This window comes from Paramormyrops kingsleyae, chromosome 2 (assembly GCF_048594095.1).
Source record: "Paramormyrops kingsleyae isolate MSU_618 chromosome 2, PKINGS_0.4, whole genome shotgun sequence".
NCBI lineage: Eukaryota > Metazoa > Chordata > Actinopteri > Osteoglossiformes > Mormyridae > Paramormyrops > Paramormyrops kingsleyae.
In genome coordinates, this window is record NC_132798.1 from 9,596,550 (window position 1) to 9,612,481 (window position 15,932).

At 44.7% G+C, this 15,932-nt stretch overlaps 1 protein-coding gene across 4 annotated transcripts; it reads left to right on the forward strand.

Annotated features, from left to right (window-relative positions):
* Nucleotides 1-218: 218 nt before the first annotated feature.
* Nucleotides 219-15,877, forward strand: sfi1 (SFI1 centrin binding protein). Of its 4 annotated transcripts, none has more exons than XM_023792265.2 (32): nucleotides 219-793; nucleotides 890-1,015; nucleotides 1,730-1,801; nucleotides 1,909-2,019; nucleotides 2,112-2,206; nucleotides 2,455-2,572; nucleotides 3,275-3,377; nucleotides 3,465-3,621; nucleotides 4,146-4,307; nucleotides 4,516-4,586; nucleotides 4,666-4,758; nucleotides 4,963-5,060; nucleotides 5,485-5,551; nucleotides 6,182-6,312; nucleotides 6,980-7,061; nucleotides 7,185-7,363; nucleotides 7,845-7,920; nucleotides 8,246-8,341; nucleotides 8,976-9,052; nucleotides 9,332-9,434; nucleotides 9,560-9,656; nucleotides 10,099-10,259; nucleotides 10,611-10,685; nucleotides 11,191-11,265; nucleotides 12,046-12,222; nucleotides 12,756-12,961; nucleotides 13,079-13,174; nucleotides 13,888-14,086; nucleotides 14,190-14,265; nucleotides 14,684-14,834; nucleotides 15,032-15,128; nucleotides 15,328-15,877. In XM_023792265.2, the coding sequence occupies exons 1-32, from the start codon at nucleotides 774-776 to the stop codon at nucleotides 15,481-15,483; spliced, it is 3,603 nt and encodes a 1,200-aa protein (XP_023648033.2). In that variant the 5' UTR covers nucleotides 219-773; the 3' UTR covers nucleotides 15,484-15,877. The 4 variants fall into 4 exon arrangements, with proteins under 4 accessions (XP_023648033.2, XP_023648034.2, XP_023648035.2 ...); XM_023792266.2 differs by having other exon boundaries at nucleotides 6,185-6,312; XM_023792267.2 differs by having other exon boundaries at nucleotides 15,310-15,370.
* The last annotated feature ends 55 nt before the right edge of the window (nucleotides 15,878-15,932 follow it).

Genomic DNA, 15,932 nt, shown 5'->3' on the forward strand with positions numbered 1-15,932 from the left:
AAAATCACATTAGCTTCATCGAGCTGTATGTGTATGAAATACATACAGAATATAGATGATACTTTGCCATACGAATCCTATGCATGCATAAGGGGACTTTTGGAAAGCTGCCTTTTAGCGCGACAGATGAATTGTCCCCGTCATTCCAAGGCGGAGGATCCCAGCTTCTGTTCGCGCATCAATGATCCTGCGGCTGCTAGCACAACTCGCTGAAACTAGACCATAGCAACGCGCGCAGCGGGAACGCGCCTCGGATCTAGCGGCAGCCTGGCGTTACGCGGTTAGCTAGCTGTATATTAATATAACGTAACACCAGTTTAGTTAACAGCGATTAAATGCTTCGCAAAGGCGTGTTGTATAACTTACGCTGTGTCGACGGTTACCTTCGCACATGATTGATGTGCAGTATAGCTGCTGCCATACGAATTTAAGCTGTGACAGTTGGAGGTGGCCGCTAGGTAGCTGCGCTTTCCAAACAGATGGGAAGAAGTTATGAAAATTCACGCAAAAATGACTACATAACAACTAAAAAGTTCGCTTAACAGCGAGACGGTGTACTAAGCCAGCTAACTGGAGTGTTGTATCTACTTTCCTGACTTCTTGTGTGGTCAAATGTACCCTAACTGGCTAACTTTTATAACTTTGAATAGTCTGGGAAGTGGAATAAAAGGAAATACATTCAGACTGATTTCAGGTGAATTAAGCGCAGAGTGTTACGGAGCGCCAGCAACGCCGGACATGGCTGTATAAGAGACGGGCTGTCTGCTAGCTCTATGAGGGGCGATACCAGGAGGTGTGTGTAGCAGCCCTGGAGATGGTGCCCGTCAGAGGACATCTCTGGCCCTTTCTCGCAGCCGCTCCCATGTCCTCTCTGTTTACCGCGTTTTAGGGGACCTCCGCCGGTCTCTGGCGGCGGCGCTGGAAGTGGCTCCCGTGAGACAGTGCCGCGGAGGATGGAGTACAGAGTCGGCTACACCTGGAACAGGGGAGGGAGGCTGAAGGAACTCAGAATAAGGTACGGAGCGGGTCTGTGAGGGGCGCCTTTTCTGTTTAACTGGCTCTGTCATTACATTTTGTTGACAAGTTGAGCATAGTAACGTAACGTAGGGTTGTCACTTACGCATCTGGGTGTGTCTCTTTCAGACTCTCGCGCCCACGTAAGAAATCTTACGGCAAATCTACAATATTCAATTATAAACCTAAAATTAGCTACGTCAAAAGCGTTGGGGTAGTTTGCAAACCCTACAGACTATCTATAAGGTAACAAGTAGTAGTTGTAGTAGTAGAAGAGCATTATTGTCATCTCAACCACAGTGACACGAAATAACGTTCGCCAGGGACCAAAGGTGCAACGTACAACACAACAGCACACTCAGATAGATCGACAATGAGGATAATTGGGGTGGAATAAATACCTGTACATATATATCTAAATATACATATACCTAAAAAAATAAGATAAAACTATCTAAAAAGACTTTTAGGAGGGGGAGCACATCAGAGAGCCTGTGACAATACAATAAACGTTATCGCAGGTAGCCTGGATAGAACTGTTACATTCATGTAAATGCACGTGCATGTGTGTGCAGACTTGTCTGGAATGGAAAATCTCACTCCAGCCAACTAACCAAAGGTGCTGACACTGGAAACCCTGGCAACCTCCAGACTGGCTGTGATGTAATTACCGATTAGTAAAGCAATCAGTCTGTCATACCTTATCTGCCTGCAGACATCTGGCACGGAAGTTCTGGTACCTGTGGATCTGGAAGACGTTTGGCCGGGTGCATCCATCCAGAGCTAGGTAGTAGAAAGCCAGAAGGGTTTTAAAATGTTTTTTTAAGAGCTTTTATTCAGTATGTGGGAATATATACAACATCGCCACAAATTAGTTTGTTGACCATCCTACAGGTGTCATCACCGGAGAGCAGTCCTGCAGAAAGCTCTGGATGGATGGAAGGAGGAGTGGTGGATCAGCAGAAGGGAGTGGTCACTGTCTGTGCGTGCGGACTGTCATTACAGGTGGGAGGTTTATAGTTTAATGGTTTTTGTAGTCTTAGACTGCCCCTGGACCACATGGTTAGTGACCTTGTGCTGATTTGTGTTTTTTCTAGGTACCATCTGTATAACCAGGCCTTTTCTGGCTGGCAGGAGTATGTACGTATGAGGGAAGAGAAGAGAAGAATGTTGAAAAAAGCAGAAAGTTACGGTAAGGATATTGTACGTGTCACTCATGTATTTTGTGTCAGCCAGCCTAAGTTGACAAGTATTAAATCCTTTATACTAAAAAGGTGCACAAATGCAATAATTTAAAGGAACCTGGTTCCAAGTAAACTCTGCGTTAAAATGGCGTTATTTGTGTCTGAATGGGGTCACCGACTGAAGATTCTGTGCCGTTTGTTCAATCCTGTTATACAGCTTCGAGGAGAGAGCATAATGAGGTCTGTTTTATTGCAGCTGAGGGACAGAGGCTGGCCAAGGCTTGGGAGAGCTGGCAGCTGTACTTGGAGGTGCGGAGGATCAAATTACGGATGCAGGAGAAAGCGATGCAGCAACGAGAGCATGGAGTCCTGCGGTGAGACAGCCTGCTGTGAGGTCTATTTCCTTAATACCCTACTGTGAAGCCGCAACTGGTCAGTTTGGCTATTTTATGAAGGTTGTCTTCAGGGTAATCATGGTAATGCATACTTCATTTGTGGTATAAAGGTTAAAACAAATGGTCATTTTTTGTCATAACAGCGCAAATGCATGCGTATTTTGCGTGCATTTGCGCTGTCATGCCAAGAAATTGCCACATGTATTGCTTTGTACACCAAATGCGTAGTTGTGTGCCAGTTATGTGCATCTCTAGCTATAATGTAGACTGCAAAGGGAAAAGATCTGGATGATCTAGTTTAAGACTGAACAAGCATGCCATTTTTCTTTATGTAGGCCAGCTGTTTTGGGGACATTGGAATACCTATCCTAGAAGTATTCTGGAGGCATGGTTGTCTGTTTGGCACTATATGTATGTTCTTGCTGCTGTATGTACCAGAATTTATCCCTGGGATCAATAAAGTTAATCCTATTCTTGATCTTAAATGAATTAAGGTTAGGCCCAGATAACGTTCCATCAACAGCAGAATAATTCATGGAAAGAAATGAGCTGAAATGGCATCTTTTAATTAATTGGTGGTGCAGTCTGTGATGGAGGTTGTTTGCTGAGGTTAGCTGCACGCCCTGTGTTGGATGTGCACATGTGACACATCGCCTGTTCCCTTGTTTTGCTTTACCGCAGATCTGCATGGAGCCGGTGGAGGAGCCGCCTGCAGCTACGGCAAGATCAAGGCCTCATGGAAGAGGCAGCCCTCCAGCACTGGGCCCTGGCCCTGCAGAGTCGGGTGAGCAGCCAGAAGAGTTTTCATGCCTGTGCATCTGCATCTGAGACTGTAGATATGAAGTGCCTGACACTGCAGCGTGTGTTCTAGGTGTGGCTGCAATGGAAGGTGGTCTACTTGCAAGCCATCAGCCAAAGAAATCAGGAGACCAGAGCTGCCCAGCATTACAGCCGTGGGCTGAAGAGATTTGCTCTTCAGGCTTGGGCCAGATACCTACACTACCGTCAAGTCAAGAAGAAGCGGCAGGGTATGTATCTGCCAGAGCACGCTGTTATTCTACTTAAGCAAGTCAATGTAGTTTTCCAAACACCTTTAGGTTGGGCTCTGACCGCTGTTCATGCCTGTCATCGGTGCATTCCAGCCACTCTGTAGTGCTCCAACTTCTGCAGTAGATTGTGCTTTGTAGCATCCTGAAGTGGTGATTCATCAAGGAAAAATAAAAAAGCAGATTACCTGGGGGTGGAGAATTGAATAGGAGGGGCACATGTCTGTTTTTTGACAGCTGTAAACGCTTCATCAATTGCTTAAAAATTCCTATTCTTCCAGTTTAAGTAGGAGTTCCATTACTGGCATGATTTGCCTTTGGTATACAGAGTTATAATGGAGAAACACATTGGGCTTTAAGGCCTGGATTTTATACTTAAATACATTATATAAACAGTAACTAATTGTCAGTGAGTCTTGCTTGTTCTTACGGTTGTTTTGTTTTTTTGGTAGATTTTGCATTCTTGCACCCTTATCATGAGTCTTTGTACCTGTGCTTCTTTGCAGCTGAAGCCAAACATTTGTGGCAGCTGAAGGTGCTGTCCCATTGCTGGCACATGTGGCAGGATGCCGCCTGGCGTGAGCAGCAGCAGAGGGACAAGTGGCAGGTGGTGGCCACGTTGGCACAGCGGAGCAGGCAACGCCGCGCCCTGGTTCGCTGGACAGCCTGTATCCTCTTTGTACATAATGACAGCTGATTGTCAGCATGTATCTACATTGACATCCATAGCTCCCTTTTTAAAAATCAAGTGTCTTTGGGGTGGAAAACTAAAATACGTTGGAGCCTCTGGTATGACTGGTAGTGATCAAGGCCCTGTGGAGCCTAATGTGACTTTAGTAACTGAGGGTTCATGCTCTTTCCTGAGCTTCTAAGTAGACATGGGGCTGCGTCCGGAGCAGAAGGAGAGGGAGCAGATTGCGATGGAGCACGACGGCAGGCGGCTGTTGGTAGGGTAGTGACCGCTGTGTTAGTGGCGTGCGTCAGCGTTGCCCGTCTTCCCAATCGGCTTCCGCTGTCTTCCTGCAGCACCTCGGATTCCGGCTGCTGGCCCGGAACGTGCGTGAGAGCAAGGCCCGGCGGGTCAACCAGATTCTAGCCCTTCGGCAACACCAGCACAGCGTGAGTGCTGCCCGTTTGGGTTAGGGCGCGATGCACTCGTTCATTCCTGAGGGCACGTGTTTTATTGTCATTTATTTGTCTAGTCACCATTTTTTGAAAGTTAATGTAAATATAATTTATTGGCTTGGATGTAAACATAATTAATTTGCCTGTGTGTGTGTGTGTGTGTGTGTGTGTGTGTGTGTGTGTTTTTTCTTTAAACAGTTGACTGTCCAGTTTTGGAAACACTGGCAGCAGCGTTATGAGGAAGCAGAGGAAAGAAAGCTGCAGCCAAAAATGGAGACGGCCCGCAGACATTACAGGTAGCCCTTCCCGGTCAGGTAGACCCATCAGTCCCTCATGACTGTTTGTTTGTCCCTGCAGTTATTTACTTTTCCAGCTGGGTTGGAAATCGCCTGAATCATCAGAAAACTGTATCTTAGGACAAAATGTTTAAATTTGTAAATTCTTTCTGAATATTCCTCCAATCCAAATTGCTGCTTTTTGACACAAAACTAACAAAGTACATTTGAATAAATCATATTTCCATATTTGGAGGGCAGGTTATTTTGAATCGCTGCGCATTTCATAGTCTCTAACTGTCAGATGATCATGAAGACGTACACATTTAATGTCGTATTTTTCCCACCCACTTCTCAAACTCTTTATACTGTTTTTTTTCAGTCTTTCAGCACATTTCTAACAGTGTTTTACATGAGCTCTGTGTGTTTCTCTGTGTGTGACCAGCACGGTTCTGCTGAAGTCCTCCATTCGGCGCTGGACAGAGTACGTGACAGAGCACAGGCTGGCACAGGTCTGTTCCTGTCTTCAGCAGACGGTCCCTGAGCACACTTACACAGGCATGCTGGGACTGCACTTTGTTCCAGCATGTGTACAATGCCGTACAAAGGCCAAACACCGTAACTGCATATTTTATTGAAACTGAGTTATGACCGAAATAGGTCTCTTAGGCTCTGTTTTATCACGACAAAACATTTTACTTCATCTAACTTCACAGTTTGAAAGAAAAAGGAGTGTGAAAATTACAGAAACTACAAAATCCAGATGAAAACCAGGACAAAACAATGAAAACACCACTTTTCTCAGATTCCCTGTAGGCGTAGTCATGGTGTTTTGCCTTTGTAGGGCAGTATAAGTGTACTCAGTGGTTTATCCCCGGGATCCATATTATTCCTTGCTTAGTCACGACCCAAAGTCACAATGAAACTTGTTCACCCGGGGGGGGTGGCAACCGTGAAAGTTGTTGTGACCCCACCAGTTGAGAAACTGGGTATTCTTATACCCGCGCGTAACTGAATTTGCATTAAATGCGGAATACTTTGAAACCACTCTGTGGTGCTGAGACTTTGACAGACAGTTGAGCTGCTTAGAGGAGTGGCGAAAGTGCTGGCAGCTTTAGTGAGGGTGCGTTACGCCGTGGCAGGAGATGGAGCAGAAAGCCCAGGCCTGCTTTGTGAGACGGGTTCTGCCTCGGTGTCTCGGAGCCTGGGTGGAGTTTGCTGCTAGGCGGAGGCTGACCAGAGAACAGAAGGAGGTGGCAGAGGTCTACAGACAGTGAGTAGCATCCTACTTATTAGCTACACACTACTTACAGTATGTTCACCATTTGAGTACTTTTATTGGCAAGAAAATGTCATCTTTGATTCATCAAAGTAACCTCCTCTAGCAGTTATAACAGCACAGAAAATTCATGGCATTCTTGGTACAAGGGACATTAAATACTGCTCTGTTCCATGGGATTAAACGGTTAACTAGTGCATTTAAAGTTAAAGGACAGCCTAGAATTTGACTCTACCATCACCACACAACCAGTTAATAGGATGTCAGACATGCACTCTTACATACTGTTTCTGTGCCTTAAAGGAAACTTGTTTTGTTTGACTTTTATTTTCATTTATAGTTGTTCACGCAGTTTTCCAATGCTTAACAAGAATAAAAAATGTACGGTTTATGAAGTAAATGGAAAAGTGGTAAAACCTGTGGTGTACGAAAACTTTCGACTTGTAGTGCACGTTGAAAACACCTGCGAAGGTTTCACTGTCCTCCGTATGCTGTGTTCCAGTAGCAAGTGGCAGGTTTGGGCTGTATGCTGAATACTAACAGTGAAAGGCCAGAAAATGGAGAACGTGTGAATGTCTAATGTTTAGAAAGGAGCATGTGACTGATGCAGTGATTGTACGCAGTACCCCAGCGCATGTGTCTACGTGTCTGTCTGCTTTAGGCAGCAAACCTACAGCTGGGTGTTTTACACCTGGTGGGAACGTTCGGTGGAGCAGAGGGAACTTCGACTGGCAGAGAGGATGGTAAGCCGGCCCTGCCACACAGGTCTTCCGATCGATTCACCCGTTAGCCGTTAGCTAGCCGCACAGTGCCTTCCCTGTGTTCTGTCGGTCTGGTTCCTAGTCACCCTCTTCTTGTCAAACCAGGCCATTCTACACGCGGAGCAGTCAGTGCTGAGGCAGGCCTGGGAGCACTGGCGACGCAGAGCAGACGAGGACCGTCTGCAGCAGGAGAAGCAGGTGTCCGCAGGGCAGCTGTACCTGCACACGCTGGGACGCCGCACACTGAGGGAGTGGAGACTCAACGCCACCTTAATGCAAACTGAGTGAGCACTGCAGTTATAACATGACGTTAGGGGCATCTGGGATCCATTTGTAGTAATTCAAATAAGTTAATCAGTGGGGCAGCATGGTGGTGCAGTGGTTAGCACTGTAGCCTCACACCTCTGGGACTAGGGTTCGAGTCCCCATTCTGGCTGTGTGTGTGTGGAATCTGCGTGTTCTCCCAGTGTTATTTTGGAGTTTCCTCCAGGTAATGGGAGTTAATGGGAGTTACCAACAGCTCTGTTGCACTCATAATTGTGAATGGTGTGTGAGTGTGATCTGTGGTGGGTTGGCCTGGGTTGCCTTGCACTGGGTTGTTCCCTGCCTTGTACCGTAGCCTCTGGGATAGGCTCCAAACCCCTGTGACCCCGCATAAGGACAAGCGAGTACAGAAAATGGGTGGAAGTTAATCAATCTGCTTATGCAAAGTGTTTGCATTTTTTTAGTGCACACCACTAAATCCTGGTCTGTTTTTTTATACAGGAGAGAAAGAATGAATCAGGCGCTGAGACATTATCAAATGTTCTGTGTGAGACGGGCCTTAAACTGCTGGAAAAAGGTAGTGGCCTTAATTAGATTCAGTTTTAATGTGGTAAACTGGCATGCCTATCCTCTCTGATCCCTGTTTTACTAGGTATTGTTTGTTTACTTCAATTCTGTTTTAAAATTATTTCATATTGTTGCATGTTCACTGCTCTTTTTATAACTCTGCAACACTAGTAGTATTTATTATGATATCTACAGTATAATAACCATATAGCATACTGCTATAAGAGATATAGCAGTCTTTGCTGTGCATCCCAGTTTACTCAGAGTAGCTTCATGTGTGTATCTATTTCCATTAAAATAGTCAGCCACACAGTCTGTATGTATGTGCATTGCAGTATGTCCAGTGCAGGAAATCGAAGGCTAAGCAGGTGGAGCGGGTCCATGACCACTACACCAGCAGGCTGCTGACAGGCACTCTGGAAGGGTGGAAGGTATTGACGTGTGAACTTCTGGTAACGCTTTACATTAACTGCACCTTCATAATGCATTCATAGAACATTCAGTGCACCTTCATAATGCATTCATAAAACATTCATAAGCAGCATGCAAGTACACCTTAACATCCTAACATCCCTTAACAGCTTTAAGATACATCAATAACAAACATTACATGATTATACAATTATGTTTGTTCTTATTATTTAATGTTTGTTACTAATGCATATTACAGCTGTTAAGGGATGTTAGGATGTTAAGGTATGCATGCATGATGTTTATGAATGTTTTATGACTACTTAATAAGTACATTATGAAGGTGTACTGAACCTTTCATGAATGCAATATAAAAGCATTATGAAGGTGCAGTTAATGTAAAGCGCTACCGAGCTTCTTAAAGTCCCCGGTGTACGTGTGGGTGGGCTCTGGTGCCCAGAGAAATCTGTAGGGGTAGCTGCTTGCTACTGTTTTAGAAGCCACTTTACAAATGTATTTGTAATTATTTACCTTTCCATAAAACCGTGAAACACAAGCTTTTTAGCTCCACATTTGCTTGCTTCTGGGAACCAGTTTTGTGTAGAAATGACCCTGAAGGTCCAGTAGGGGGAGCTTTAATCTCTCTGCTTGCAGGGTTACCACCAACAAAGACAGGCAGTCTACCACACCGTGGAGGAGTTAGAGAGAGGACAGCACCAAGTCCTGCTCAGGTACCATCGTCACCAATATTTTACAAAAACCTGGCGCAAATGGGAAAACTAACGTTTGTTTCTTTTGTTTTTCATTAAACAACATAGTGTTCTATATAACTAAGAAGCTGAGCTGGTGCTATGTTTAGACAGCATTTATCATTTTGTTATCTGGAAGAACTCCAAGGAAAGGAAGGAAGTAGAGGAAGGGAAATCAAGAACAATGTTCTGCCTGGCAGCAGAGGGACCTCCAGTGAAATGACTCGGGTCTGACCCTGTCTCTCTGTGCTGCTGTTTAAGGGAAGTGCTCAGTGTGTGGAGGAGGAACACAGTTCAGCTGGCGGCAGAGAGGATTCAGTACGAGGAAGCCAGTCAGCACTACCAGCACTGCCTTCTGTCAAAGGTGACCGGCGGCCTGGGCAGCTGTGAGGGGTCACGTGACCCGCGTCATGATCGGGGGCTGTGTGAGCACACGGACATTGAACCCGCGTGTCCGACGTCTCTCCCCACTAATTGCTTGCTCTGCAGTCCTTTCAGGCATGGAGACAGACCAGCGAGCGTTTGCTGCTGTGCCGTCAGCAGCAGTGCGAGATGGTGAGGCGAGCCCAGGCTCAGATTCAGCGAGGTGAGCATTGGGGGGACGTTTCCCTCTCCTCAGCATCCACCATCCTCAGACTCAGTTTGTATATGTAACTGCAGTGTTGTATATGCAGTTTTCAGAGTGGTACATGTAGCAATCTTGTATCTGTGTGTGTGTGTGATTTTTTCTTGTTTGTTTTCTCCATTTATTTAGGTGCTCCCAAATTCCTCTAAGAAATGAATAAAGTAGTTTAGTTAATAAGACAAAAAATACATATTCAGAGAGGGAGAAATGTGTCTAACCTGCAGTCACAACAGAATAATACACAGATAATGTTTTTGGGATCACGGGACAAGTGGAAGCAATCAGCACACATACTGTAGCCTGGTCACCCCCCCTGCTTTTTACAGAGATTTTGTAGATTTTTTTTTTTAGTAACTATGCGTTGTCTCCCTCTTCTCTTTCCCTCTGGCCTTGTCCTCTTCAGTACTCCTGCGGCAGGTTTTTAAGCGATGGAGGGAGAGGAGTAGGGTGCTGGTGGAGGAGAGGACTGGCATGGAAAAGGCCAAGCGGCATCACCGGGCAGTCCTGCTAGGACGTGCCCTGCAGGTGTGGAAGCTGTACCATCACAGGAAGCAGCATCTGTGGGTGAGTAAGGTTAGACCAGAGTGGGTGGTGGGCCGCTCGCCTTCAAAGCAGAATCACTCCGTGAATGATTTAGTGCAGCCTATCTATAGCAGAGAGAAACACAATGAAAATGTTGTTTTTTTTAATTCCATGAAGGAATAGAAGTACTTGTATCTTTAGACCTTTTAAAAATACTATTTAACTATGTATGACATGCTTGATTTATATTGATCAAATTTAACATTTACTTACTCATTATTAAAATGAGACATCATGATGTATTCGGCAGTGCTGCAGATTTAAGTGTAAGGTTACCCAGGCTGTCTCTCTGGCTGCTTATTTGTGTCTCTGTCGTTTATGTCCATGCTGAAGATCTTAAAGAGACAGGCCACCTGCTTGCTGACTCACAGAACCTGTCTGCGATACTTGACATGCTGGAAAACACAGGTATGCTTACAAAGTGACAGAAACTCAGTAGGTCTTTTTCCAGGGCTCTCCAAAACTCTGTCATTCATTACCTCAGTCTTGCTTTGAAATTATGAGAGAAATTTAACCTTTTACTGAGATCCCTTATGAAACATATTATTTCCTCTTTACACATGTCGCAATTATTGGCAATGCTGAAAATTCTCATGATCACCATATTCTCCTTCTTATGTTACCTTTTACAAGCACATCTTGGGCAAGGGTGTCAATAATTCTGGGGGGGGGGGGGCACTGTATCACCACACACAATACTGTCTAAATATTTGTTTGCCCGGAACTGATGATTCAGTTCTCAAAGCTCTGTTGCTTCAAGGGCAGCAGTGAGGAAAAAAAAAAGTAATTTCAGCTTTGTCATCTTCTTTGTCATTTTCACTCTCCTTGGAATAGTCATTTTGGTTTTAATAAGTCATTGCACTTGTTTTGGGTGGGTTTGGTAGTCTGACAGCCATATGATTCATACACACAGCTGCAGCTCAGACAGAAAGAGGCGGAGCTTACTGAGGTGGCGCTCTGGCATTGGTCTCTAAACCTACAGGCCAAGGTAACTCCTGCTCTTTTACACGTCACCATCAGCGTCATGTAAAGCTCCTCCAAAACTCATAACAAGTATTTACTTTTGGAGTGATGTAACTAGGGAGATATGATTCTGATTTACCATTAGAAATTGTTAATTGTATTAAAACTAATATATTTTTTACAGTTTCTGATGTATCTGACCCTTTGTGCTACACCTATCGCCTTGTATTAATTTTTCGGTCCAACTCGGACGTGGTTATTTATAATTATTAATATTATCCGAAAGTGCGTAGCTGTGGGGCACGATGGCTCAGTGGGTGGCGCTGTTGCCTTGCATTTCTTAGACTGGGGGTTAAGGGATGGTAGGATGTAAAGGTAAACATGCATGATGTTTATGAATGACTTCTGAATACTTAGGGAATACATTATGAAGGTGTACTGAATGTTTTATGAATGCAATATAAAAGCATTATGAAGGTACAATTAATGTAAAGCGTTACCGTTTATTTGAAGATTTTTTAAAATTTATTTTGATTTGGCATTTTTTTAAACAGTATTTTATTAAATTTCAGTTGCACTTCTAAGAAGAGGACACGTTTTGCACAGTTTAGAAAGATAAAGGAATAGTTTTGAATAAATTGGTCTACAACTCATTCTGTTAAAAAATAGTGAGAAAATCGTATTGTGAACTCAGAATCGTGAATCGTATCGAATCATGAGTTGAGTGTATCGTTATATCCCTAGTGGTTAACTTTGTCAGCCGCCGCCGTCGTCGTCTTTGGCTTATTTGAACATGTCATTCCAGGTGTTGGACATCTGGAAAGACTGGGCCAGAGAGCAGCACCGAAAGCGCCACCGGCTGGGCCAGGCGGTTCAGCTCTACCGGGATGGGCTGCTGAGGGAGGGGGCGGTGCGCATCCTTACCTACACCGCGGACATGAGCTCCTTCCGGGCCAGCTCGTCCCAGCAAACCCAGGAGCAGGTGGGAGCCAGGTCGCCATTACCGTTACCGGTGTGACCGGACCCGTTACAGGCTGTAGCTGTCGGTTCTCCCACGATTGCCCTTTTCTTTTTGATGGCTATGTGTGCTGCGTAGCTATGTAGCGGCGTGTGCTTGGGCATCTCTGTTCTAGGATTTCCTCTACTAGTTCAATGCCTCCCTGAATGTTCTTAACGTTGCACTTGTCATTGAATTGTCTTATAAGGTTCTTGCTTTGGGAGATGTTGTGTAGCTCCTGCTCCAATACAGCTTGGGCATTCACTGGAAGCTCAGCCTAGCTGCACCTACACCTAGTCAACTCCTCAACAGCTGTATGTTTGTAATGTGCAGTTTGCCTTGTTTGTATGTTGCTTTGGACAGAAGTATCTGCTAAGTAAAAATTTATGAATTCCTTTTTTTTTGACAGCAGTTTAGTTATGTAGTTTTGTAGCCCGTAAGTGTGTGCAGACATGCTTGTAGGTGATTGTGTCTGTGGTGTGTATCTGAGTCCGCCTGAGTTTGCCTGTGTCCCGCAGAGCTCCCGGAAGCTGCAACGGGTGGTGTGGCGCTGTGCCATGCGCTGGAAACAGCGAGCCCTGTGCCAGGCGGGCAGAGCGGCGGGAGGCCCGTCCAGGAAGAGGGTCTCTTTCAGCCTCCCTGTGCCCCCGGCCGGTAACACCAGCATCCCCTGGAGCCGCGAGGCTGAAGGAGGAGCCGGAGAAGAGCACACAGCAAGTCAGATGTGAGCGCGACCGACGCTGTGGCTGCTATTCTGCGGGTCACCAGGGGCTTATAGCAGCTGCGTAAATACGGGCTCTGATCGTTAAACGGGAGTCGTGAAGGTGCTGTGTGGTTGCAGGCTGGCAGCAAGGGCTGCACGTCTGCAGCCGCGCCGATCCGAGCATCTGCTCTACTCTCTGGATACAGAGCCAGCGCGCAGTGCTGCACAGAGCAGGTACTCACCAATACTGCCTGCGTACTCACAGCATGTACTCCACAAGCATGCACTGATTTTATGATTGGTACAAGTCAGGGTTATTATCATTATCATACAATAACTAATTGAAAACATTTTCATAAAATCAAATAAAACAAATAAAAACTAAGCGAAACCTAGAAATGTTGCATCTGAAACTAACAAATAAAATTAAAACAAACGTCAAATACTTTCCATTACTGTTTAACTAAAGTAATGATTTATCTTTAATTACCATTAATACCTGGAACATGTTTTACCCATTTTGAGGACATTAGTACATAATATGTGCTTTGTATTCACATAGGATTCTGCAAAGATCAGACACATAAAATAGCTCTACAACTTTCAGTCTATCTCTAGAAATAAAATTACTACAAAATAAACAAATTAAAATAAATTAAATAGAAATATATCTTCAAAATAAAAACTAATAAAACCACACTGAAAACTAAAATTAAATTGATTTCAAATGAAAAATGAAAATGATACAAAAAAGTAAATAAAAAATCAGAACTATAATAGAAAAAGGAGCGAAAATGGACACGTACGGAAAAACAGCACCGTAGGATCCGCTAAGCAGCAGTGTAACACGATTGCCGCTTTTTGTTCTTCATAGAGAGCAGATTCCTGTATGGTCACAGTGAATGACTATATTCCCTCCTGCAGTGCCTCTCCTATGTCTCTTCCAGCATGCAGTGTCTGGTGTCATCTGCTGAGCCTTCATCCGTCACTCCAGGAAAAGGCCTTTGCCCCAGTGGTCCTGTGCTTCTCCAAGACCTGATTCTGAAAGGGCCCAACCACACTGGGCCATTAGGCTTGCGGAAGGAACCCGTTAGCGAGGAACCGCTGCTGCCCCCTTCCTGCTTCATGACCTTCCCCAAACCCCAGGTGGCGACTTGCAATGGCCTAAGTATACACTACATCCATATGTCTGTACAGGAATGGGGATTTTGTCATTTTTATTTACTTACTGTTACTTGTTTTCCTGCAGCATGAACTCCCAAGGTCAGAGGTTAAGTATAGCGGCCAATCAGACGTGCTACTCTCCCCTGATAAGTTTACCACAGGTATTACTTACACATTATAAACAACAGGCTTATAGCACATTGGTTTGTAGCTCAGCGGATCTGTAGCCAGCAAAATAATTATATTACTGTTGGCTCTTTGAACCCTTAACCCCCGTTTACTTCAGGGGTAACCCTGCTGTCTAATCCTCACTTATACATCCTTTGGAAAACCTGCTTGCTAAATAAGTGTAGTGCAATGGTTTGTGACTCTATGCCAATATGAAATAGTTTGGTAATTTTGGTGACAGTCATGAAACCAGATCCACTGAGAGAACCTTTTGAATCTGGAGCTGCATACTGGTGTTGCTATTCAGTGAAACTGATTTTAAAGCTAATTTTACAGTGAAACCAAAAGATGGATAATTGCACTTTTATGGCTAAGGCACGTATCAGCCACTGTTTATGACCACCATTGCAGTGGATTGTGGGAGATCTGATGAGGAGGAGGAAGAGGAAGATCAGCTGAGTCATGGGAGGTGCACTATCGACCCCACCACTGCACTCACTGAAGAGCTGCTCAGCATTCGACAGGATATGCTGCGTTATCAGGACAACAAGAAGCAGCTGCAGTACGAATCTTCATCCAAGCTGTGGCCTTCATTGGGGTTTTGATCTTTAATCTTTATGATACTGCTAGTCAATGAGTCCTCTAAAAATATTACACTGCAGTAGTGATAACTGCCTGTCTATGGGACACATCCGCAGGGTGATAAGCTAGAATCCACAGATAAGATGTAAAATTTTGGGGCCCGCTGTGCCCACGCAGGGCCTGGCGCAGACTGGCAGAGGTGTTGCGAAGCTGGCTGCGGACCAGTGCCAGCGATGGCGAGGAGAGTGGAGACACCAGGCAGGAGCTAGCGGAGGTGAAACCCTGTGTGTTACTATCAGGTTGTGACAGGATGCCTTAACACTCATAAGAATTTCATTATATGGCGCGCCTGGAATCCGCTTAATCACTTTGTACATTTGTTTGAATATGTAAGCATAATTAATATGGGTGTTGCTTGTACTGTAAACTGTTGTGCATTTTCCCTGGATTGTAAGTACTTTCGTCTTACCTAGCTGGAGGCCAGGATGACCAGGCTGTCAGGGCAGCTGGAAGGTGAGAAGGCTACCATGCAGAGTCACGTCAGCAGGATTCGTCACACGACCAGCATGCTGCAGGAGTTGCGCCTCGGTTCGGCGGAAAGTGCAGCGCGTGGCACAAAGCCAGAGTGAGGACGGGATCCTCGAGACCGAGGCTTGCAGGAGAAGACTGCAGGTTCTGCCATTCTGACTGGATACAGAATGAGAATCCATCATGGAGCCAAAGCTTTTACGCACCAAAATAAAATACGATAGTGTGAAAGGTTTATATTTTTTTCATTGTACTTATTGTAGTTTGCTACAATTATGACATTCTGTGAATTATCTTTTTTGTAATAATTTACCAGATGGTTATTGCCTTTATTCCCCAATACAGAACATGGGCTGAAATGCCCTCTGTTTTACATCTGTTTTGAGACTTTTTTGCACTGTTAAATTTATGACCGTTTAGTTATGCTGGAATAATGTCATGTACAGAAAATTATTTTTGTGACTTTTTAAAACAATAAACAATAAGGAAAACTGAGCAGGATGCAGTTTATTGAATGATGAGAACACTGGTGTTACTTTTACGTTTGTCA

Bases quoted from the DNA above. Each gene is read 5' to 3' on its own strand.
- sfi1 (XM_023792265.2), top strand. From the start codon at position 774: ATGAGGGGCGATACCAGGAG. The intron at 5,552-6,181 runs GTCTGTTCCTGT...ACGCCGTGGCAG, and splicing joins CAGAGCACAGGCTGGCACAG to GAGATGGAGCAGAAAGCCCA. The intron at 7,921-8,245 runs GTAGTGGCCTTA...TGTGCATTGCAG, and splicing joins CCTTAAACTGCTGGAAAAAG to TATGTCCAGTGCAGGAAATC.